At 40.4% G+C, this 23,644-nt stretch overlaps 1 protein-coding gene across 3 annotated transcripts in view; it reads left to right on the top strand.

Annotated features, from left to right (window-relative positions):
- The window catches only part of RERG (RAS like estrogen regulated growth inhibitor), a 107,156-nt gene that overhangs the window by 77,520 nt on the left and 5,992 nt on the right, over positions 1-23,644 (top strand). For 2 of the 3 annotated variants that reach the window (XM_416404.8, XM_004937961.5), the window contains exons 3-4: positions 7,708-7,764; positions 23,446-23,519. In XM_416404.8, coding sequence (XP_416404.1) covers positions 7,708-7,764; positions 23,446-23,519 — 131 coding nt within the window. The remainder of the gene's footprint in view (positions 1-7,707; positions 7,765-23,445; positions 23,520-23,644) is intronic. The other variant, XM_046904998.1, reaches the window with a different exon arrangement.

Raw genomic sequence — 23,644 nt, 5'->3', positions numbered from 1 at the left:
AAGGGAGTCCTGTAAAATAAACAATCTACGCGGGAACAGTTTATTATGGAATGGGATAACAAGATAAATTAAGCCTCCTGCTTATGTGCCACATGCGGTAACTGTTGGAAAGAAAATACTTCCAGTATAAAAGCCAGCGGGCAGTACCTTAGTATGAAAATGTCCTGGATAAGTGGTGATGGGATGAATGACCATCATGTTGCATCTTTTGCAAAATTCATGGTAGGCTATTTCAGAAGAATGTATGGAGTTCTTTCTGTCATGAAATTACTACATCAGGAACAAGGCAAAAAACACTGCCTGATGTTAATATTTGGTCATGGTTAATAACGAACATTTTGATGAACAACCCTTGTATTTTCCATATTCAGTACTGAATAAGGAAGGCTTTCTGTTTGCTAACATGTCAGTATTGAGATTGCTTTCTGCTCAGTATCTCAGCAGTGACAAATTTTGCCTCTCACCTGAGGACTAAATCTCAGGACTCTTATCTCCATCCATGAAGGGAGATGGCAACTGCTCCACAACATCAGATTTAGGAGAAGAGCAAGGTGCCAGCCTACAAGAACAGGACTGGGCACAGCTTGAAATACACAAGAGCTAGAGAACCCTTAAGAGCCCGTGCCTGAGTGTATGGAGCCAGTAGATACCTGGAAGTTGTACAGCCCACACGGTCTGACCAAAAGAGATGAAGCAAAGGAAGTGGAGCACTGTGTAAGCAGTCATCCTGGAGATAAGTGTGGTCACAGGTACAGCAATTACTCTTGTACAAGCCAGGAAATGGATCACTCACTTGTCTGTTTGGTGAGCACTTGTGAGCATAGGTTTCATTACGCTGATGTCAATGACCGCTACATTCATTGTCAGCACAGGCAAAAGTAAACCACTGTGCATGCTCTGATAAAAGCACAACTTACTTTTTCCTTGCTTCATTCCCTGCAACTAAGAAGTGCTTGTAAAATCTGATACAGTGCTTCCTTCAAGTCCTCTATTCAGACAGTGGTGAGAAGATTATTAAATAAACAGTACTTATGGACTGATGGAGTTTCAGATGAGCTCCTTGAAACAAGTTACTTTTCTCCAGATGCTTCCCACTCCTAAGTTCCTAAAAGCAGGTACTTTCCGCAACAATGAAACGCAGTTACATCTGAGAGAAATTGAAATTGCCACTGACAAAACAGACACTACCCAAGACTTTACCAATAAACTGAAAAGTGACAGAGATTTTAAAATGAAACATCGATTACTTTGTTATTAGGTCAGATCCAAAGGACTAATATCCTTTGGAAGACAGCTAAAAGACATAGCTGATTATGGACTATGAGTAGGAAAATGACACTGTCCTTCCAAACAACTTGCCAAAAGAAGGCCGGTTATTGACTTCTAAGCGAACAACCTGCTGAATTAGCATTTAAAACAAGGATTGTTCAGGTTAGGCTCCACAGCACCAAAGCCTGTATGATTTTGACTGAGGAAATTCCCTTAGATAACACTAAGCGAAATAACCTCTTGAAATGAAAGAGTAACACATTTTTTTTTTCACACGTTTTCAATCCTAGTTTGTATTTACTGTTACAAATAATATAAGCTTTTGTTCTGTACTTAAACTTAGTCAGTGGAACTCACTAGACTGTGAAATTCAATATTCAAAATATTCAAATTTTGAATATTCAAAATTATTCAAGCACACGCAGTATTTTTTTCTGAAGAGTTTAATGCTTAAGACATGGATTAAAGTAGCCATAAAATGTGCAGAGTATGAGACAGCAAGGTAGTCAACAAGTGCCCAATGGACAGTCGGACTAGATGATCTTAGTGGCCTTTTCCATTCATAGTGATTCTATGATTTTTATACTTGGTAGAGTTTTCTCTTCCTTGTCCCCTATTGATCTAATTTTGATCCATTAAATTTTCTTTGTAGTTTAATGCAAGCACGTTAGGTCTCAGTGTCAGCAGCGATCACAGTGAACAAGCCAGGAGAGTAGGGAATGCAGAGAAATCCTGTTGATGTCCAGCTAACCACTCACCCAGCCTTGCTAAATTAATTGAGACATTGTCAAAACTAAGTCAAATCCAAGCCCGCAAACACAGAGCCAGAAGCCACGACTGCATGTCTACACTCATGATGCAGCCAGGATCAGAAGGCAGTGCCACACCACAAGTTCACATTTTTCCTCCTCCCTGGAAGACCTGCACATTCAGAAGCAAATTAGAAGTCTCACGGTAGAGGTTTAAAAACAAACCATTACCTCCCAAAGCTGGTCACAGAGCTCCCACGCCAGTATGCTGCATTGCTGCCCTCCAAGCCCACTGAAACTCAGAATCAGGAGGGGCCTCCAGGAGAGAGTTCATATCCCATTTGCCCTAACAAAAATACACATTTTTTAAAAATGAAATAATTGTCCTGTGAAAGTGCCTTTTGATCACTGTAACAACTAGTTCCAACCACTCCGCTTTCTCCAGCCAAATATGATTTACTGATGACACGTCATCACAGCACCAGGAATGGACTTGTTGATATGTTAAATGATGGGACTTCTTTCAGATAATTTTTATAGCTCAAAATTCTCATGGCATAAAGGAGTCATCGTACAGTTATTTAACTGTAGAGAGCTGTTACTTTTCTTAGAACAACTTTGAACTCTGTCTCTTTTGGGGAGAAGGAGGCATTTTTCAAATAAAATCCAGCTTCCATTCTTCCTGCCCCAAAAGCTCAGTCTGTATTAGCTGGAACAGTAACAAAATCATGAAGATATGTATTCAGGCAGACTGTAAATTTTACCGGAGCCATTCATGTTACTAAATCCAAACAAAGATCTAAACCAAAACTCAATGCTGTATATACATATAAATGTTCCAAAAAGATACGGACTGAGATTTTTAAAGCTGGGTAAGGATCTCAGCCACACAAGTCCCAAAGAAACTGATTAATTATGTGGTTGACAATCTCAGTTTATAAACCAAGTTAACTCCTGGTATAATTTCATTGTCTTCAATGGAGTTACAGTGGAAATGTATTTGACAGATAGTCGTGTTTCTTCTCCAAGAATAACTTCTGAGGCAGAAGGTTTAAACATGAGTGAATGAAAGTCAAGTTCTACCCTAATTTAAACTCTGTGCAAAACAGCTGACTTGGAATTGAGGGTGTGAGGAAAGGCAAAAAGAGACATGAGCCTATTCTTCCTTTGCTGGGACATTACATCAATTTCCTTAGGTAATGGTCATGTCTCCAAAACACAGCGGGAATCCAGATTGCAGTTTGTTGGAGATTCTTTCCTTCAAAGCTTGAAAATTCATGCATTTCACAAGCAGTAAGTGTTGAGGGAGGGCCTGGGCTCCTCTCAGCAGAGGACAATGAAATTCACTTCTGTTCAGTACTGCATCAATTCGAATCTTGTCTGCTTCAAAATGCATTTCATCTTTTCCTATGACAAATACTAGGAATGTTGATTATAATATGAACACTGGAATTAGTCACTTAGTTTAATGAGAAAATAATGTTTCATACATTTTCAATCTCTGCATTATTTAAAATAAAAATCCAGTAGGCAGGTTATTATTATTATTACTTCGAAGTGTTGGGCAATTTTTGGCTTATTTTTAGCATCAGAGCAAATATGGCTAGCAGGTCAAGCGCTTCTTTCTCACCTCAGCAAAGGTCTGTGCAACTCCATCCTCAACTTTTTATTTGTAGCATTGCTAAGGGTATGAGGAAGACTTATTGCTTTGCCTGGAATGTCCTTTTTGCCAGTGGCAAAAATCTGAGCACCACAACACTAAGTGTAGTGAATTTCTAATGTCTTTGTTTCTGATTCTTCTGCTGGCAGAAGTTATTTTACTAAAACAAAAGTGATGTAATCTGGCAGTAACTGAGCTCAACATAAACAAAATGGCTCCACAGTAATATTCGTGGTCTAGAGAGATCATTTCTAGGGCAGGCAACACGAGCCAGCAACTGGTCTAGGCTGAGAACTTGCATACCCCTCCCAGCTCTCCTCTCATTGACTCTCTTCTGACAAACCAGATAAAGTCACACACTGCTGTAATACCCAACTGTACATCAGAAGCCCATTTGCTAGGCACCCCTAACAAGATGAAGGTGGAGATGCTTCCTATCCAAAACATTTTGTGATCATTCAGAAACAGGATAGATACTGGATCAAGAGCATCTCATGTTTCCCATCTGTCAAATGCAGCTGCTAAACCTCAGCCTAGTAGTGTGGAAGCCAGTACTGTTTCATTTAGTGTACACACCTGTAACCCTGTTCTGTTAGGGTAACCTCAGCTGTCATGGTCTAGTTCTATCTTCCGTTTTTTACCTGGCCTCACCTCCTTCATTTTGTCTATGTCTGAAGTAAGCTCTCCTCCCCCAGAGCTGCACACTGTACGGCCTTTCTCAGACATGAGTGCTTAACAGATTTTCTTCCAGATTTTCTTCTTTGCCATAACACACAGCGTGCCCAAGCGTCCCAGCTGCAGTCCCAGCAAGCAGAGTGCTGTTTCTGGACACTTGTGAGCCAGCATCACAAAAGCCCTCTTCAGTCATAAGATAGAAAAGTGCAATGTGCTGCCATAAAAGCCAGCCCATGGGGTTTTCTTCTCTTTGCCAGCATTTTACAGCATGTATGTATGTGTGGGTGGTGCTCATTAAGAACAATGACATAGTGATAAGCTGAGAAGTGAGAAAAACCATGATTATACTCATGTGAATTCTGTGAATTCTTATTCTGACACTAAAATAAATTATAGTTTTCCACCTTTGGAGTCCATTTGCGAACCCACTCTGCTGCTATGAAACAAAGTGCACCAAACTGCCTTCTCTGAAAGGGTGGAGGAACACCTTGCAATTCTCAGCATCTGAAAAACAGTATGCAGCAGGCATGAGGCAGGATAGAGCAAATGCTATTTCTTCTGAGTGCTCAAGCATATAGGCTTTTCAGTTTACTGGGCTGCAGAGCTCCTGGAAGCATTTTTAAAGTCTGTTCTTGAAAAGTAACATGGCAAGGAGCTTCAAAAAGCATGTCAAGAGAATTTCTACCCTGCATCACTTCCCCAGTCAAAATAGAACATGCCATCTATTTTACCAGCAATTAGAGAACCAATTACTAGCAATTAGAGAAGAGTCATGACCAAACTTTTAAAACGTCAAGATGTTTAAACTACACCAGCTGAGGTAAAACATGGGGGAAAAAAAAAGCACTGGTGCGTTATGGAAGGAAAATAAGCTACAGAGAGTTCTTATTGTTCCGTGATGACATCCACGTTAGGACTATGACTTGAAAAGTACTTTAAGTATTGCCACATTCACTCAGAGGGCCAAGGAGAGCATTGCTGCAAAGGCTTAAAAAAATTCCTAAGGTATAAAAGAATCTTAAAATAACAGCAATTTAAAATTGCATCTTGTCTAGTGATCTCATTTCCTTAGGATCAGATTCTTATTACTCTCCAAGTGTGAAGCATAGTTAAGTCTTCCTGAAAACTAAGGTTCTGACTGTTAAATAAAATAGGTTCCAAGTGACCAAAGCTGAATTAATGAAGTTTGTTCTAAAGTGTTGGGCCTGGAGCATCTCCCATAAGGGGAAAGGCTGAGTAAGCTGGGTCTGTTCAGCCTGGGGAAAAGGAAGACTGAGGGGAGATCTGATTAATGTTTATAAATATCTAAAGGGAGGTGGGAGGCAAATGGATGAGGCCAGGCTCTTCTTGGTGATGTGTAGCAGTAGAACAAGTAATGGCCTAAAACTTGAACATAGGAAGTTCCATACTAACACATGGAAGAACTTACTTATGGTAAAGGTAATAGAGCACTGGAACAGGTTGCCCAGAGAGGTTGTGGAGCCTTCTATGGAGATATTCAAGACCCGTCCAGATGCCTACCTGTGTGACCTATTGTAGGGTACTGCTTTAGCAGGGGGGTTGGACTTGATCTCTTGACGTCCATTCCAACCCTTCAATTCTGTGATTCTGTGATTCTGCTTTTGGGCACAGAAGTCTGGAGTGTGAGAGATTACTATTGCTTTGATTTTGAAAAAAGCTTAGATGTCACTTCTTGCTGTCTGTCTGCAGCTGAAGGAAGAATAGAACAGAGCTGTAGGGCTGACAAGGAAACCTTCTCCTATAGCTGAAATCACTGAAATCATAGCTAGTGCAGGGATACTTCTTTCTCCAGTCTGAAAACACAGAGAGGATTTTGAATATTTGACAGCAGTGAATGCTTTGTTTACAGCATCACAGAATTACAGCACTAGAAGTACAAGGCAGTGCTTAGCTTTAAGATTGATAGCTAGAACATAATCAAGATCTTGGCAAAGCATTTGTAGGATGTCTTGAAATGGGATGGAGAAAAAAAATACATATAAGAATATAAGTAGCAAGATCTTAGCCCATAAACTGCAATTGAGAACGAACTATCCTGTGCTCCAAAATCTAACACATTATTTCTATTTCTGCAAAGTCATTAATTGCATTTGTTGGTCATCAGTTTGAAATATACTGATTGCTTCTGGTGGCAAGTAGGCAAAATACTGAAGGCAAGTTACTGCAAGGAAAGCATGTCAAGCTACAGAGGAAGCAATTTAGCCAATTATATTTACCTTTCGAGGTTTCACATCTGAAGGGAAAATTTTTCCGAAATTATGAGGGCTGCTCTGAAAGTAATATGCCTCCAATTTTATGATGTTGGTTCATGATGTCAGAGGCAGATGTTGGTGATATGACAGTAGGGGTTGAACCTTCCGGACAGCTTTTCATTACATTTTGTTACCATGTGCCAGATGGCAGTGGGAGGGTAGTCTGACAATATGTAGTCTGACATGGAAGTGCAGATGAAGCAAAGGTGTGGAATTGAATCGCTCAATGCAGAAAAAATGGCACCCATTGACATTCATCAATACTTGCTAAATGTTGATGGAGAGCAAACAGTGGATGTGAGCACAGTGAGGAGGTGGGTGGTGCATTTCAGCAGTGGTGATGTGAAGGACAAGCCACGTTTTGGGCAGCCGTGGAGATTTTGACAAGTGTGGCATACAGGCTCTTGTTCATCACTGGCAAAAGGCATAGCTAATGGGAGTGACTGTGATGATGTGGTTTGTAGCTGAGAATTTGCTCTATCAAGTCATGTTATTGTGGCTTTTTATATCTGTTGCAGTTTCAATGGAAATAAATAGGAGGCATTACTTTTGGAGCAAGCTACATAAATGATTATGAACACCCCTGGCTTTGAAGCTGCAAAGCATTCTGGTTCAAAACCTGCCAGCCCTTATCCTATTGGTTATGGGAAATCTAAAACAGCAAAAGCAATGTGGGTTTTTTTTTTTTCCCCACAAAGGTCATCTGATCATCCAACCAAAAGCACTCCAAATAAGGTTCTGATTTGTCTTTTTAACAGTAAAGCTATTGTGGGAAGAAAACAACATGAAAGAAAGCTAGAGGCCATTGAAAGCTTCTTGGCATTCTTTTTCCAGCATTGTTACATGGGTAAATGATTAATGCTATAACATGTTTTATTTTTTCCTATTTTATTTCCCCCCTTTGAATGTGAGAAGTGGGCCACAAACAGTGAAAAGGTCTCGACTGCTCCCATAAGCAAAGCTGAATTCCACCCCCCTATTCAAGAGAGCCCCTACACAAGCATTCATACAGAAAAAGATTGTTGGTAGAGTTTTATAAACTGGGCAAGCTGATGGTTTGTGCATCTTTTCATTCCTCCAGCTCTCGTCGTACGCTTCCTGACCAAACGGTTTATCTGGGAGTATGACCCGACTCTAGGTAGGTTACATGTTCTTCTACCTACATAGTATGTTGTATATGCTAGCATGTCTGAAGTAAAGGATAATCACAGAGTTAAAATTTCGAGCCTCGGTTAAGCTCATTTGCTGTAGAAAGGTCCTCTACGGTCACTTAAAGCTGGAACAAATATTATCTAAGATGGCAGAACAGAAATGTAGTAATGCACTCAAATGAAAGCAGAATTAAAAATGAGGCACAACTCTGCCCACACAGAGGTCAGTGGGAATTCTGCCACTGAAGGCGACTGCGTTATTGTCTCACTGTGAAAATTAAAGCATTGAGCATGGGATCTGTTTTCAGCTTTGGGATAACACAACCAGCAATTGCTGGAGAATAAGGTGGCCAGGATACACAGCTCAAAAATTCAAGGGAAAAACAGGCATAGGTATTTACACTCTGCCTACACTAAGTATGTGGTCCTCACCTGTCAAGCACACGTTGCCTTTCACTTTTAGGATGACCAGATAGGGACACCAGTCATCAGAAGAGCGTCAGCATGTCCCCTCCACAACTCCCGCTCAGCTGAGTCTGGCACTGTTGAGAAGCTAACACAGATAACTCAAAAAAAAATTTCAAACAGTTTTCTGAATTAGAAGTCTCTTGAAAATATAGGCCAACATTAGATTTGTTACTATTTCTGAAGTTATTATTATATTCTGAAGTTACTATTTCTGATGTTTGAACGCTCAGCACCAGAGAAAATCCAGGCCAAGAATTCTGAGATGAGGTGTGAAGTCACAAGCCAGGAAATTTCCTTTTCTTCTAGAGTCTGTTGCCATCTCCTTAACCTCCCTTTGGAGACTTGAATAAACACTGTACAGTTAAAAACTCTTTCTTTCTTAGGGATCTTCCTTTAAGAGGTCACACTAAAGAAATAGAGAACAATATAAGCTTGCACGGCTGAAACAAACGAGATGAAAATTTAATACACTTTAACACAAACCCAGCAGCCCTTTCAACAAAGGAAAGTTTCCAGTTTCATACCGCACATTTTTGACTGTTAAGAGGAAGGATGATGAAGGATTGACAGATATTAGAACTCTCATCATAGGAAAGTAATTCTCAGAACAACCTGAACACAAATACATTCTTTCATCTTCTCATACAATTCACGGATGAATGTATTGATATATGTCATTTGTCCTGCATAATAGGATGTTCAGTATAATGTTTAATTAAATTTCACACTTCTATTATTAATATGTCACTTTCAGAATTTGACAGTAGAAGAATATACTGATTAAAAAGACTTTATATACCAAATTCATTAACGTCTTGTGGGGACACTCCATACAGGAATCTCCTAGCTCTGTTGTTTAAGCACACAACGTAAGATGTAAGCATGCTGCAAGATTTACTGTTTTCTGTCCCATTATGGAGGCTGTGTGTCCTTTTCAGTGTACGAGCCTTGATGTTTGTTTCTGTTTTTACAAATTAATACAGTTGCAATCCAGCCATGCCCTTCAGGATTGTCTTCCATTAGGAACATCAAAGCTTTAATGCAGACAGTACTCCTATCTCAATAAAATAACAATTAAATACCTTTTGACTGACTGAATTCTACATTCTCATCCAGTTTAGAGGTTGACAGCTTAGGCTATGTTTTACAGCTATTGTGAAGCAAAGTGCTTTAGCCTGCTCAGAGGAAAAGGTTTCAGAAACGCATAAACCAATAAACTATTGTCAATGAGCTGTTTCTGAATCATAGAAATCTCTGATGGAAGATGGGCACTATAAACTTTTTTGAAGTACTGTTTTTCAAACCACGTATCACAACAGGATTCCAAGGAGGTTCTGAAGCATTAGAAAACACATCTCAGGAAATTCTAACCATAACTCAGGCCTTTAGAGATCAGTCAAAAGGATTGTACTTTCAAAAGCTTTGAGAAACAGTGCTTTGAAGAATGCATTCCTGGCTTTATCATGGTCATCCTGGGGTGACTTAGTGTCCAGTTACCTGTAAACATTGCTGAACTGAATTTACTGAGAAGTGTCATCAGATTTGTTTCTTCTTAGTAATAATAGACTGGCAGTTGGGTGGAAAGAGTGACATCTATATATTCCACCAATTTAAACAGATGCAAACCATCCAGCTACTAAGCAACAGGAGGTTTTGCCAAAAATCACTGGGTCTGTGACAGAAGTGTCATTTTTATAGTTTATTTCTTATGTCAAATTCTCAATCCCCATTAGAACAGATAATTCCTATTTTTAGGAAAGCTTTCACCAAGCTGTACAAGGCCTGATGGAAGTTCAGCAGTGTCCTAAGCTAAGTATCAGGGTTAAATAAATAAACTCTTATGCTCTTAACGCAAGGGTGGCACATTTTAACTGGAAAGAAAAAAAAACCCATACATTATAGATATTTTTTTATTACTCTAACCTGCCAGAAGAAAATGAAGGACAGTATTTTTAGCAGTGTCAGGACATGCTTTTATATCTTCAGGAGCCAAATTAAAAACCACAAAATAACCTTTTCTGGCAAGAGCAACACCACTGAATCTTGCAAATCTTGGCACGTGGAGCTGCCAAGGAAGTCAGGACTTTGCAGTTCTGCCACTTCTGTTCATGGTACTGGATCTGTGGAGGCACTGGTATGACAGCTGCATCTTCACCAGAAGTACATACCACTGTGCTTTTTATTTTATCATTCTCAGCCAAGGGGTGAGAATTGCAGCAAAGGTCATTTTGTGGGGAGCATTAACTGTCAGCCTTGACTTCTCCATCATTTCTGCTTAACTGGAAAGTCAATGTCACTATCACAGCACGTTTTTATTTTATTTTTTACTTTATTTGGTTGTTTTTTTGAAAAGGTGCCTAATCACTCAAACTATGTGGTTACTTGGCATTATCAAGGTGAATGAGCTTCCTTTTTCAATATTTATTGTAAATCATGCTAGTATCCCTTGCATGCAACAGAATTAGAAGGCCCAAAGAAAGGCCTCTGTGAAGAAATAGGCTGGAACTGCACAGTTTTTAAAATACATGTGCAGTTGTTTTCTAAAATATTAAGTATATGAATTCAGCATTAAACTTTGCCATTTTTAGTTAGTTAAATATGTGCTGAGAAACGGGATTGGGCCACCACATGAATTTCATCAAAAAATCACTGAGTGTCCTTAAATAGAATGCAGCTTGCCAGTTAACAAGCAGATTCACTGTGGTGTTAGAAAGCCTGAAAACCACCTTGGCCTCCTTAGGGCACCATTTAACCTACGGCCTAAGAGCACTTCACAAACATAAGCAACATCTCTGTGGTGGACTGAGTACAGAACTGGAAATCTGTGCTATATTTCAGTTTGACTCTATTGACAGATTCATAAAAAGGAAATATGAAAACAAGCATTGCTGTGTGCCATTTCAGCAGGGCTTGCCAGGCAGCGGGTGGCAGCAGGCTGACAGTTGGCCTGCCAACATGGCGGCTCAGCTGCTAGAAGCAACCCACAAGCAGCAAGCAGCCACCCTCACAGCTCTCTTAGGGTTCAGCCATTGCTGCTAGTTGCCACAAAAACAGATGTGCATAAATGCATGCCATGTGCCAGATGGCATCTTCTTAGGGATAGACATTTTCTATGGGGAAGTGTTTCAAGGTGGAGGTATGAAGGCCTTCATATCACAACCTACCTTCTGTGGTTCATGTCTTGGCCTGAATTCAGGACTCCCATGGATCTCAGTCATCCAGAACTTCATGTCAGGGTTGTAAAGCATGTTGTGAATAGCTGTTCTTCTCAGCACCAGTAATTAGGAGAAAGAGTCCAGATCTCAACAGTTTCCTCCATGAGCTACTGGCACTGCTCAGAATTTAGTGCGCCTCCTAGGGGCAATCCCAAGCACAAATACAGGTTGGGTGGAGAATAGCTTGAGAGCAGCCCTGAGGAAAAGGATTTGAGGGTTCGGTTGGTGAAAGATTCAACATGAGTTCACATGATGTGCATGCAGCCCAGAAGGCCAGCTGTATCCTGGGTTGCATCAAGAGAAGTGTGACCAGCAGGTCAAGAGAGGTGATCCTGTCCCTCTACTGTGCTCTTGTGAGACCCCACTTGGAGTACTGTGTCCAGTTCTGGGGCCACCAACACAAGAATGACGTTGAGCTGTTGGAGTGGGTCTAAAGGAGGGCTATGATGATGATCAGAGGGCTGGAGCACCTTCTCTATGGGGACAAGCTGAGAGAGCAGGGCTCTTCAACCTGGAGAAGAGAAGGCTCCAGGACGACCTTGTAGCGGCATTCCAGTATCTGAAGGAGGCCTCCAGGAATGTAGCAAGAGGACAAGGGGAAATGTTTTTAAACTGGAAGAGGGTAGAGTTAGACTAGACATTAGGAAGAAATTCTTTACTGGGAGGGTGGTGAGATGCTGGAAGAGGTCACCCAGAGGTTGTGGATGCCACCTCCCTGGAAACATTCAAGGCCAGGCTGGATGGGACTTTGAGCAACCTGATATGGTGGGAGGTGTCCCTTCCTATAGCAGGGAGGTTAGAACTAGATGATCTTAACAGTCCAACCATTCTATGATTCTGTGATTCATGTGCCCCCAAAGATGGAGAGGTACTGTGGTTCGCCATCAAACTGGAGATAGTTAATTGATTCAGCACCCCCAGTTTTAAAATCAGGGGGAACAAGCCAATTCATTTTTTCCTGGAGGCCAGAAAAGGAGGAAGAATCTCAAAGAATCATCACATCAGCATACAGACAGCGCTGATGCTTCAAAAGTACTTAATGGGCAGCAGCAAATCACCTGCCTGCATCAGCCATGACAGACAGGGAGAATCTCCTTGGTCAAATGATGAAAAAAGAAAATTCATCAGTTATGCATAAATGAGTGCTTTTAAAATCCAGTTTTGCAGTATTTCACTGAAAACCCATCTGCTGTTCTAACATACCAGGACAATTCACTCAACTAGAAGCAGAGCTGGGATAACCAAGTCTAAGGAGAAATGATTAAAAAAAAAGAAAAAAAAAGAGGAAGGGGATATTATGAACTCAGCTGTGTCATTTGTTCTACATTAGAACATATGCACAGATAAGAGAATGAGGTGTTATGAGGTGCAGAGACACGCGACATCCATTTTTGCCATATAAGGAGGAAAACCACACGAATAAAACCCCAAGGAAGTGCAGAAGACATATTCCTCAGTTCTTTCCTTGATTCTGTCAGTGATTTGTTTCCTGCAGTCACTCTGTCTCTACTTCTCACCTATAAAATCCTTCATCTCATAGAAGAATTCTAAATTCTTTAACTCTTCAAGTACTCGTCCCTTAAAGACTCTCATGTTAAAGGTACACAAAAATACCAAGTATTTCTGCAAAGACTGAATTTTAAAACAAAAAAACCCCAGCAAATAGTTAACATTCTTGTTGACCTTTTAAAACTCAGTTGGCTTTCTCACACTATCCCTAGATGTCTTTCTCTAGCTGTTCACATATTTCATACAACTTTACTAATCCTCTGAAAGGAAAACTGTCTCTGAGCAGACAACCAGCCGCACAGAGCATGACAGACTGGCCCATCTATGAAGCTAAAGAGACAGAAAATATAAGAGTTTATTTAATTTGTATGTGATAGAGAAAAGACTATTCATTACTGCGAAGGAGCAAAGGTAACTATATAGAAACACATCTTAACAAAAATAATATTGCTAGGATAACTAGATTAATGGTGACATTTTTGAGAGTATTTGCTCCCTTTTAACTATTTCAGGATTTCTTTAAGTTGCTCAGGTTTTTGTTCACTCTTTCAATTCGGAGAGGAAAAAAAACACTGAGTTGGTGTTCAACCTAGAAGGCACCATTAAATATACATAAAATATATGGGAATCAGTAAAGCAGAAAAGATGGGGCAGCAATTTATATCACTTTATCTATCTCCTAATAGTTTGATTATGGAAGGCCCATGATAACACTGTTGTTCTTCAACTGAACGTGAAATGGCCAAAGGATTGCACAAAGTTGCAGGTTTTTGATGGAGGGACAGAGATACTTCTGTTAGTGCCTTGAGTTATCCGAGAGCAGAGAACTTTGACCAGCTACTACTTAAAACTTTCAAAACCATGGCAGTAACAGCAGAAATCACTTTGTGTGGATATTGTTTACCTTGGCAAGAAGGTTTTTCCCAATGGAAAACTCGTTGTAAGTAAGATTTTTTTGTTTAGGAAAAAGAAAAATCAAATCAAACAAACACCTTAAAAGGGCAGTTTTGCCTATGTAACATCTGTAGCTGGGGTGTTCTGGTGACAAAATGGAATGTTTGGAGATCAGGGGGCAGTCTGCAGATATGATAAAGTAATTAGCATTATAACCCCAGCAAGTATTTCTAGACTGGAACAGGCATCTGAATTTCTTTTCTGTACCCTAAGAAGGATAGATTCGTACAAACAGCATAAACAGAGAGGGCTGTGAATATATCCCAACTAGCTTCCATCAAAATTGTTGAAAACCAGAAAGGAGCTTAGCTGTGGCAGCCAAGACCTCAGTAAAAATAGTTTATCAAGATAAAGATGCAAAAACTGTCTTTCTGGACAAACTTTGTACCAATCCAGCCATGAAAAAGAGCTGAGGTCCTCAAGACGGATCCTCAGATCCATAGACACTACTCAATAAATACCTTCGCTCTCTGGCTTATTCAGCTAACACATTCTCTGGGCAGTTGGAATACAGTTTGAATACAGAGTCTTTGTCCCCAGGATAGCTTTCACTGCTGCAGATTGCAAGTTGAAGAAATGCATGTCTTTGTAAACTGCAGATTTCTAGCTTTCTCGACTTTTGGCTCACTCATCAAGTTTGTCTTAATACTCCTGAAGGCTTACTGCCCGCCTCTACCATAAAATCAGTAATTCCCAGCAGTACATCAGAGAGGGAAGCTGCCTAGACAGCAAACCGAACTTTTAACAAACAGGCCCATACTAACGTCAGTGTTAATAAATCATTAACTGATGGTCCCTTCAGCTATGGGGTATAGAGGTTGACAGAACAGGAGCCCAAGAGGGAACAGCCTGGGGAGGTCACCCCTCTCAACTCCTTCCTCCTTCTGCTATCCAACAGTCTACAGAGTGCCATAGGCCAGATCACTGGTATGCTAATGAAAATAGTCATGTTCCATACCAAGCTAAAGCAAGGGGAGAGAAGGAGGCCATCATCTTGCAAAACTTTGCCTTCTGCATATTTCATCTGAACACCCATGTTGACAACTAGAGCTTATCCAAGTGCCTAGACAGAAATAATGTATGTTGTTCATTTCTGGCTTTCAGCCAAAATGAAACATAATGGTAACCAACCACTGAAGGCTGAGAGGAATGGCTGCCAGCCTGTGTTTAAGGAAATATCCTGAAAAATGTGTATGTGTTTAATACTTTGCTGGAAAACAGCCTTATTTTCGAGCAAGACTCTAGCCAATAACATCTTTAACTTCTCTTCAAAAGTTACATATTCCTTATGCTTCAGTACTTAACAGGTTCAGTCCATTAATAATCCAGATTATGCCTTGCTACTTATCTTCCCTGAGTTTTGTTTTTTCCCCCAGTTCAGTACATTAGAAATATTACTTAACTTGATATAAATTCAATGCACATTATATCATTATTACTATGCTCCTTTCTAGTAGGAATCTATACTGAATGCATTATGGAAATGAAACATGAAAATACTTCCAATTTCTTTAAGGTGTTTGTAAGAAAATGTATTGGCATGGCCTAGAGTACCTTAAGCCCCTGACATTGGCTTCTAAAATGGTCAAAGACTTGAAATGATGAAATTGTAATTGAGAGCAGCAGAGGAAGATAAAATAACATGGGAAACAGTTACCCAAAAGTGTGGTTTGTTTTCTTTCATATGGGTCTCAAGATGAAGATATTCCTGATGCCAGTTAAAAAAAAAAATAATAATACTGTATTTTCACTGTTGCTGCACACACAGTAAAATCAGGAATGGAAATGGCTCTTCTTGTTGCAGCTACAGCTGCAAAATATTTTGCCCCCAGTTTTCTCGCTCATCATATTCCAAAATGTTCTCCAGATGAGAAGAACTTTCCAGCGCTTGCTTCTGGACCATCAGGAGCAAAGGATTTATTTTGCTTGTTTTAGGTGTGAGAAGAGGCTCACCGGTTAGTTTTCATTTATATTGGCAGAAATAAGGTGAAACGCACATAGCTTTGCTGAAAGACTTTTTGCCACGGTCGAAAGAATCCAGCCAGAAATGGTTTATTTAGATTTAGACAGGCATAATTCCCACCAGGAACTCTCTGCTTGGTGTTGGTGGGAAAGTTGAATCAGACAAGTAGAAAAACAGTTGAGGCCTTGAAGTTTGCTCCCTACTAGTTAGTGCTGCCCCAGTTTTGTTGGTTTTGCTTTAACTTGCCTTAATGAATCCAGCTCCCAAGTACTTGTACACATTTTCTCTGCCTATCTCAGCAAAAAGTGAGCAAGGATGGGACCTATAGGAAAGGAACAGTAACACCATTCTCCTCAAAAGAAACCAAGTCTTAGCACCAAGGAGAGGATTAAATGCAGCACAATCCAACAGACATATATATTTGTTCAAGAAAACTATTCTAGGCTTTCTATTTTGAGGCAAAAATGTTATTTATTGCAAATACTATTAAGTTAAGAAATAAGTCTTCTTTGTCGGCCAGTTTTATATATCCCTCCTTCTCTACCTGGATAGCAAATTTTGATAATGCAGTATAGATACTTTCACGACAAGAACTTCACAGTTTAGTGTGGCTGTGTATACATTACCAATTTATTTTGCTTCCCAAAAAAGTAAACATGATAAATCCGAAGTGCTTACTGAGCAGCAGACATAGCGGAGGCTCATTTGTTCTGAATTTGTTCTCCCTATTTCATACTGCAGTAGCTTCTATCTTAGCACGTGCTCTTTTGCTTCACAGAGCATCATGTTCTGTCCTCTTTATTCATCCAGTGTACCCTGATGTCTTTAAACATCTGCATGGAGTATGGGTAGCCACATTCTGGCTTGTACAGACACATGTGCCTGCTGAGCACCCAGAGAAGATGCTGGATCTTCCTGTGTGCCTGCAGGGGGTTTGATAGGGGTTTTACCCTCAGCCCAATTCTTATTTTAGCAAAAGCTACAAGATGGAGAGCTTTGTCTTGGACTGAAAGCAGCAAGCAAAAGCAGCTTGACAAGCATGGACCCACAGTGGCTGCAGTGATTGCCACATGATTTTCTGTGCCCAGTTCTAATCTGGCTAGTTTGGGAAAGCTTGCCGTACTGCAGTCCCATCTCTGATAACAGCAAATGTAGCTTTATAGAAGAGAGCCAAAAAAGCCAAAGTGGAATTAGAAAAGAAACTCCTTTTCATGTCAACATATCAATTCCAAAAGCAGCATTCACAGTGATAGAATGTGTGTGATGCAGGGTGGAGGCCCTAGAATCAAATTAAACATCACTGCAAAAAAAGCCTTCTTTCGTATAGACATTCTGGTTTAAAATTGTGCTTTGACATGAGTGTATTCACACTGTACAGTAATAATACATATAAAGCACAGCACAGGTACTGTATACTCTTCTGGAGCTTCTGCTTCTGTATGTGTCAAGTCTTGGGGCAACATGTGCCGAAACACATAAAACATTGACAAGTGCAAGCCCAACTATCAGTGTTGCCAGAGCCATGGGACTGGCTTTCTTTCTGTAACTTTCTACTGCTTTTACGTGTGAGAATTATAGTAAAACAATGTATTGCATATACTTTGATGATTTTTTGGTAAATAGTAAATAACACAACTATGCTTATTAAGAGTTGTGTAGTATCTGTTAATAATGAGAGATATGGAGGTACACAGCAGTATGTTCTAAGTACACAAGGGCTGAGCTCTGGTTGCTGCAAAATCACTGATGGCTGCAGAATAAAAGCCCTCCTACAAGGTAAATAACAGATGGAGAAAGTAACAGACGCAAGCAAGAAAAATACATTCAACTGAGTTTCAGGAAGAGCTAGGATGGAGGAAGAAGGCAGGAGAGACTTGACCAGTGAGGAGGGCACCTTCAAGTTACAAGGGCATTATAAAAGGCACTAAGTTTCTAAAGCAACAGGGAAAGGCAGAGGAGGACAAGTTTCACAAAGGCAGATTGAGGCGAGGCTCTGAAGAGCATCCTCAAACAGCACCACAATTAGTAATGGAAGTAAACTGTTTTCCCAATGGCTGTCAAATCACTTTTTTTTTTCTTTTTTAAATATGATAGAGACAGATGCCATACTGCTGGATGCCAAGGATCACAGATGTCTAAATGATCAGGGAGTTTACTTTTCTAAAAAGCAACAAACAGGAACTTGTATCATGTAATCAGAAATAATTATGGGAAATTTTAGTCTTTTGAACATACTTCTGCATCACCATCAATCAACATTTTTACCATAACTTAGACGATCATACCTATTAGCTACAGCTTTTTGGTCTGGAAACTCAGCTATAATTATTTCACAAAAGCTTTTTCTAGGTCTCTTGCAGTTCTGAGATCCAACTGGCTGAAAGCCACCAGAAGGGAGACCAAATTTTTTTTTTACAGTATTTTTTGTATGTACTTGTTTTATTAACCTTTCTTGACAAAAGTGAACTAGAATTCTGAACGGGAACAAAGCCTGTGTCTCTTTGTACTTAGAAGCAAACAAACAAAACAAAAGAAAAGCAACACGCTGTTCTTTAAATTTACATGTAAAATAGCATATGTCACTGTTCCATCTTAACTGAACCTACTCCTACTGGAAGTTTCTTTTTTTCCTAAAAGCAGTAAAACCCTGCAATGCAAATATTTGTTTCCAGAGCAGTAGCGTGCTCCTGTTATGTATTGCCTGTTCAAAGCAAGCAAGTATTGAAAAGATATCTTTAAATTGCTGTGAATATAAAATTGTTTGAATTGGACGGGACCTTTGGAGGTCATCTAATCTAACTCCCCTGCAGGGAACAGGGACACCCACAGGTAGGTCAGGCTGCTCAGAGCCCTGTCCAGCCTGACCTTGGGTGTCTCCAGGAATGGGGCATCCACAACCTCTCCGCGCAGCCTGCTCCTTATTTTTACAGTAAGACCACCACCTTTACTGTAAAAAAAAACTACTTCTTTTTTATGCAATCTAAACCTCTTTAGTTCAAAATCATTTCACCTTGTCCTATCACAGTAGACCCTGCTGTAGAGTCTGTCCTCTTACAGCCCCCCTTTAGATACGGAAAGGCCACCCTCAGGTCTCCCCACAGCCTTCCCTCCAGATTGAACAGCCCCTGCTCTCTCAGCCTGTCCACACAGGAGAGTTGTTCTGTTCCTTGCATCTTTTCTGTGGCCCTCCTCTGGGCACACCCAAACAGGTCCACATCTCCCCTGTACTGAGGATTCCACATCTGAATACACTACTCCAAGTGAAGTCTCTCACCAGTGCAGTGTAGAGGGGCGTCCCTCACCCTGCTGGACATGCTGCTTATGTTGCAGCACAGGATACTGTTCACTTTCTGGGCCACTAGGGAACATTGCTTGCTCATGTACAGCTTGCCATCTGCCAGTACCTTCAAGTCCTTTACAGAAGAGCTGTGCTCTATCCTTTAGTTGCCTAACTTCTTTTGATTGTGGGGGTTGACACAACACAGGTGCCAAACCTTGCAGTTGGATTTGTTGAACCTCATGAGGTTCACCTGAGCCCACTGCTCAAGCCTGTCCAGGTTTCTCTAAATGTCATCCCATCCTTTGGGTGTACTGACCACACCACACAGCTTGGTCTCATTTGCAAACTTGCAGAAGGTACACTCAATCCCACTGTTAGTGTCATTGATGAAAATGTTGAAAGCGTTTGCCTCAATATAAAACTCTGAGGGACACCACCCATCATAGTAATTATTTCTTAGATTTTTTTCCCCTAGAAAACATAATCTTTTGGAACAAATGTATTCTAGAGGTTCAGGTTGCACTGGACAAGCACGTTTGATAAATCATTGTTTAGTACTTACAGGCCTAAATTCTATTAAATGTCACAATAAGCATCACACAAGGTTGGGATCAAGCTGTGACTGAATGTCATATCCTCAGACAGTCTGCACAGTATAGGCTTAAAGACTGTCTCTATGCAATTTTAGTAGTATTTTCTGCATTTGCACAATAAGGTTGCTGAGAAGAATAAGGAGATCTGTGACACACCAACACAGAGAAGGAAGGGCTTTTTTTGTTATTGTTGGGTTGGCTTTTTTTCCTCTTCCCAAAATTTACCATTTCATAGAATCATAGCACTGTTTGAGTTGGAAGGGACCTTTAAAGTTTATCTAGTCCCACTCCCTGCAATGAAAAGGGACACCTGCAGCTAGATCAGGTTTCCAAAGCTATTTCCACAGCTGCAAAATTTAAAAAAATTATCCAGTCCCTATTAATGAATTAATGCGGCAATATATTATGTACTGAAAAACAAACCAGTTGTGACAGTCATGTTTCTCAGGCCTTTCAACAGACCTATGTATTCCTGGAGTGAGCCTTAATTTTTAAACAAAGTGACTATGAGAACCAGCCCTCTGTACAGCCAAAGCACTGGGAGACTGCAGCTTTGTAGGCAAAAGAGGATCTTGAAAGTTGACCTCAACTTCCAGAGCCACACAATCACAACCTCTTTAATCTAGTTATTGGGAATATAAACAGAAACATAGGACATCCCCAAACCACCAAGAACAGGTCACACTTGCTTATAATAAAGCAGAACTGAATATGACTGCTGTATTTCCATAGTGCTGTCATCTGGTAAACCCTTACTCCATCAGCATGAGCTGTGTACTTCTGCTTTGAGACTAGCAGTTCTGACATAGAGTCTACAGAGAAATATGGCTCTGAGGTTTATTTTCTATCAATGGGATATTAGCCATATAACTATAAATATAAAATATAGGTATCACCTGGTGTAAATGATATTTTGGAGCTCAGAAAATTGCCTGGTATCATCTTGGGAGCCTTTATCACAAAGGCTGCTGGCACAATGCTATACACTTTACTCTTTCTACTTGACTACGATAATGTAAGGGTAAGACATTTACAGCCTGGATTTGTCTGACCGATTTTAGACTTGTAAGTGCTTCTGAGGTATGATTCATCCCAGGAAAGGGATCAGACAAACTATATCCAGCATGTATTTTACTTCATCCACTCCAATAGGAGCCACAGTACTTAGGTGAGACACAGATGCTTGTATTGTGGATGATTTCAGTCAGAGAATCTCAGGTCATCTTTCTCTCTAGCTGTGTGTCTGAAAATAAAGAGTAGCACGGAGACAATAACATTAATAAAACCCAAAGCAAGGCCAATTATTTGTAAGGCATCATGGGATCTTAAGGCTTTAGGGTGCTCAATGTGAACAGATTGGAAATCACAACTTCAGGGCTCATAACATCCGACCAGATTCTTCGGATGTTTCTGTTCCCTTGAAGGAAAAGCCGTGTCTGCTATTACACCAAAAATGCTTTAAAGATCCAGCTGTTTTACACTCCTCACTAAAAATCACCCAGCTACCGCACATTCCAAAGCAGGGGAACAGACTCAGTTCTACTAAGTTGTATTTACACTAATCTGACCCCAATCAATTCTACTTAGCCAGAATCAAATTCCGCCCTAAAGAAGACAGATAAAATGAGTTAAATGTGCAACATGAAACACTGGCAAAGTACTGTTTCAAGAATTCAAATCTTATAAATATAAAAATAATATATTTATATACAAATCTTATAAATAATGAAAGAGTCCAGAAAAAAGAATCACACTTCTTTTCTGCAGCAGGCAGAAGTCTGCTCCTTGAGATTCATTCTGCAGTTTCATGGAGAAGAGCCCTGTGAGCTACTGCATTCTGCTTCCTAAGATCATTTCACAGATTTGTTAGAAACATGGGCAGCACCACTGGAAATAATGGTGCGCACCACTGAGAAGAGCCTAGCCTCATCCATTTATGTCCCACCTCCCTTTAGATACTTATAAACATTAATCAGATCTCCCCTCAGTTGTCTTTTCTCTAGGCTGAACAGATCCAGGTTCCTCAGCCTTTCCTCATATGGGAGATGCTCCAGGCCTTTTATCATCTTTCTTACTCTCTGCTGGACTCCTTCTTTCCCTGTCATTTTTGAACTGGGGAGCCCAGAACTGAACACAGTAGCCTGAATGTGGCCATGAGTAGGGAGTACTGCACAGAGTCTCCCAACTTAGCACTGGGCATTTTTTCCACTTAGCTAGTTTTCTAAAGCAGCATCACTCTATCTTCTGCACCAAAGCAGAGATGTTGCTTGGCTGCATTCCCTTGCAGGAAGTGCTACAGGTTCTCATGCTGAGATTCTTAGATATATCTTACTCTATTCTGTAGGAATAGTTTCAAGATCACAAAGGTGGAACATCAAAATCTTTAACAGCCTTACAATAATGAAGAGCAGTGGGGGAGGTTCTGCTTTGAAAAGAAAGAGGAAAAAAAACCACGAGAGCCTTCATTGCCTGAAGCCCTATGCAAGATTGGTTGCCATCTGCCTAATTAAATTGACCATTTGTCCCTATTAGAGGCAGCTGTGCTATGTAAAGCAATTAAGGTGGCACGGGGCAGGGGGTATGGGTGGGGAAGTGACAGTTTTTGGTGTGGGAAGAGAGTGTTTGAAGTGCTGACATCACTGAAACATTTCTCAGCTATGAAGAGGTGATACATTCAAGTATATAACCAAAAAAAGACACGCACCAAACATGAGCCCTTTCAGAAGCTCTAGCTCAAGAAATGTCCTTCCTTTAACATATCCTGCATTCCTTTTGAGGAGATTTACACCAAATAAAAGCACTGTGTCTCTGACAACGCAAAGCATTCATAGTAATGGGCCACAGTTTTACAGCATACGCGTTTGCCTTTTGATATAGGACATCTGTGAGCCAGCAACAGTAATAAATCTCACTGTTAGCATAGATGAGTTTCCAAATTTTGGGTCAAACGCTATCAAATTTAACTTATCAGCTCATTAAGATAAAACAAGCTCTTTTGTCATGAGGTTTCTGATTTGTTATGCAGTTCCAGAACCTGGGACACAGTAAATAGGTTCCTTTTTTCCTTCAGTATAGTGTGAATGCTTAATGCCACTGGCTATCCTTATAAATCACATAAGGGGAAATTACTGCTTGAGCCCTTGCCATAAGAGGGGAATGTGATGATTTCAGTATGTTTCAAAGAGACATTCCTAAAATACCTAACTCTTCCGTCATTTTATCATTCTGTAAGGCCTGAGCACAGCAGTTATGTCCGTAATCTACAAGCGTGCTGGTTTTGATCTTGTCAGACTTCAGGCTCCACAGTGACAGGCTTTTGAGCCGGATACATCCAGAGTAGCAGAATGTGTGTTTTAGAAGTGGCAGCTTTCATTTGAGCAAACATGAAAAACCGTCTGCAGTCTTGCAGAGCTCTTTGCTGCAGGAGAATCAGTCCTTTTGTTGGGGGTTGTTGTAGTGTTCACAGGTACAGCCTTCCGTAAGACATTGGAAAGAAAGATATGGAGAGAGAGAATAGAGTCACAGATATAGAAAGGAAGATTTGAGTGTGCTCCAGACTAGCTGGAACACCTCCAACAAATAAAATCTAGTGAAGTCATGTGTCACGTATGTCTGGGGTAGCTGTAAGGAAGACAGAAAAAGTTACTCTTTTTTAATACGTTTCACAAAATGTGTTCTTATTTTAGAGTCTACATATCGTCACCAAGCTACCATTGATGATGAAGTGGTTTCCATGGAGATACTAGATACAGCTGGTCAGGTGCGTGAGTGCATGTACCAACATCCAATGTCTTGGCTCAGACAGGCAGTAGGGAAGGGGACTGCGGTGGTGGCAGTGTGGTGGGTGGCAAATGTGCTTCATTCCCAGGGACTGAGATTTGCCTC

The sequence above is a fragment of the Gallus gallus genome, chromosome 1 (genome assembly GCF_016699485.2).
Source record: "Gallus gallus isolate bGalGal1 chromosome 1, bGalGal1.mat.broiler.GRCg7b, whole genome shotgun sequence".
NCBI classification, from domain to species: domain Eukaryota; kingdom Metazoa; phylum Chordata; class Aves; order Galliformes; family Phasianidae; genus Gallus; species Gallus gallus.
The sequence above is the reverse complement of the archived record's forward strand: the minus strand, read 5'-3'. Positions and strand labels throughout refer to the sequence as shown.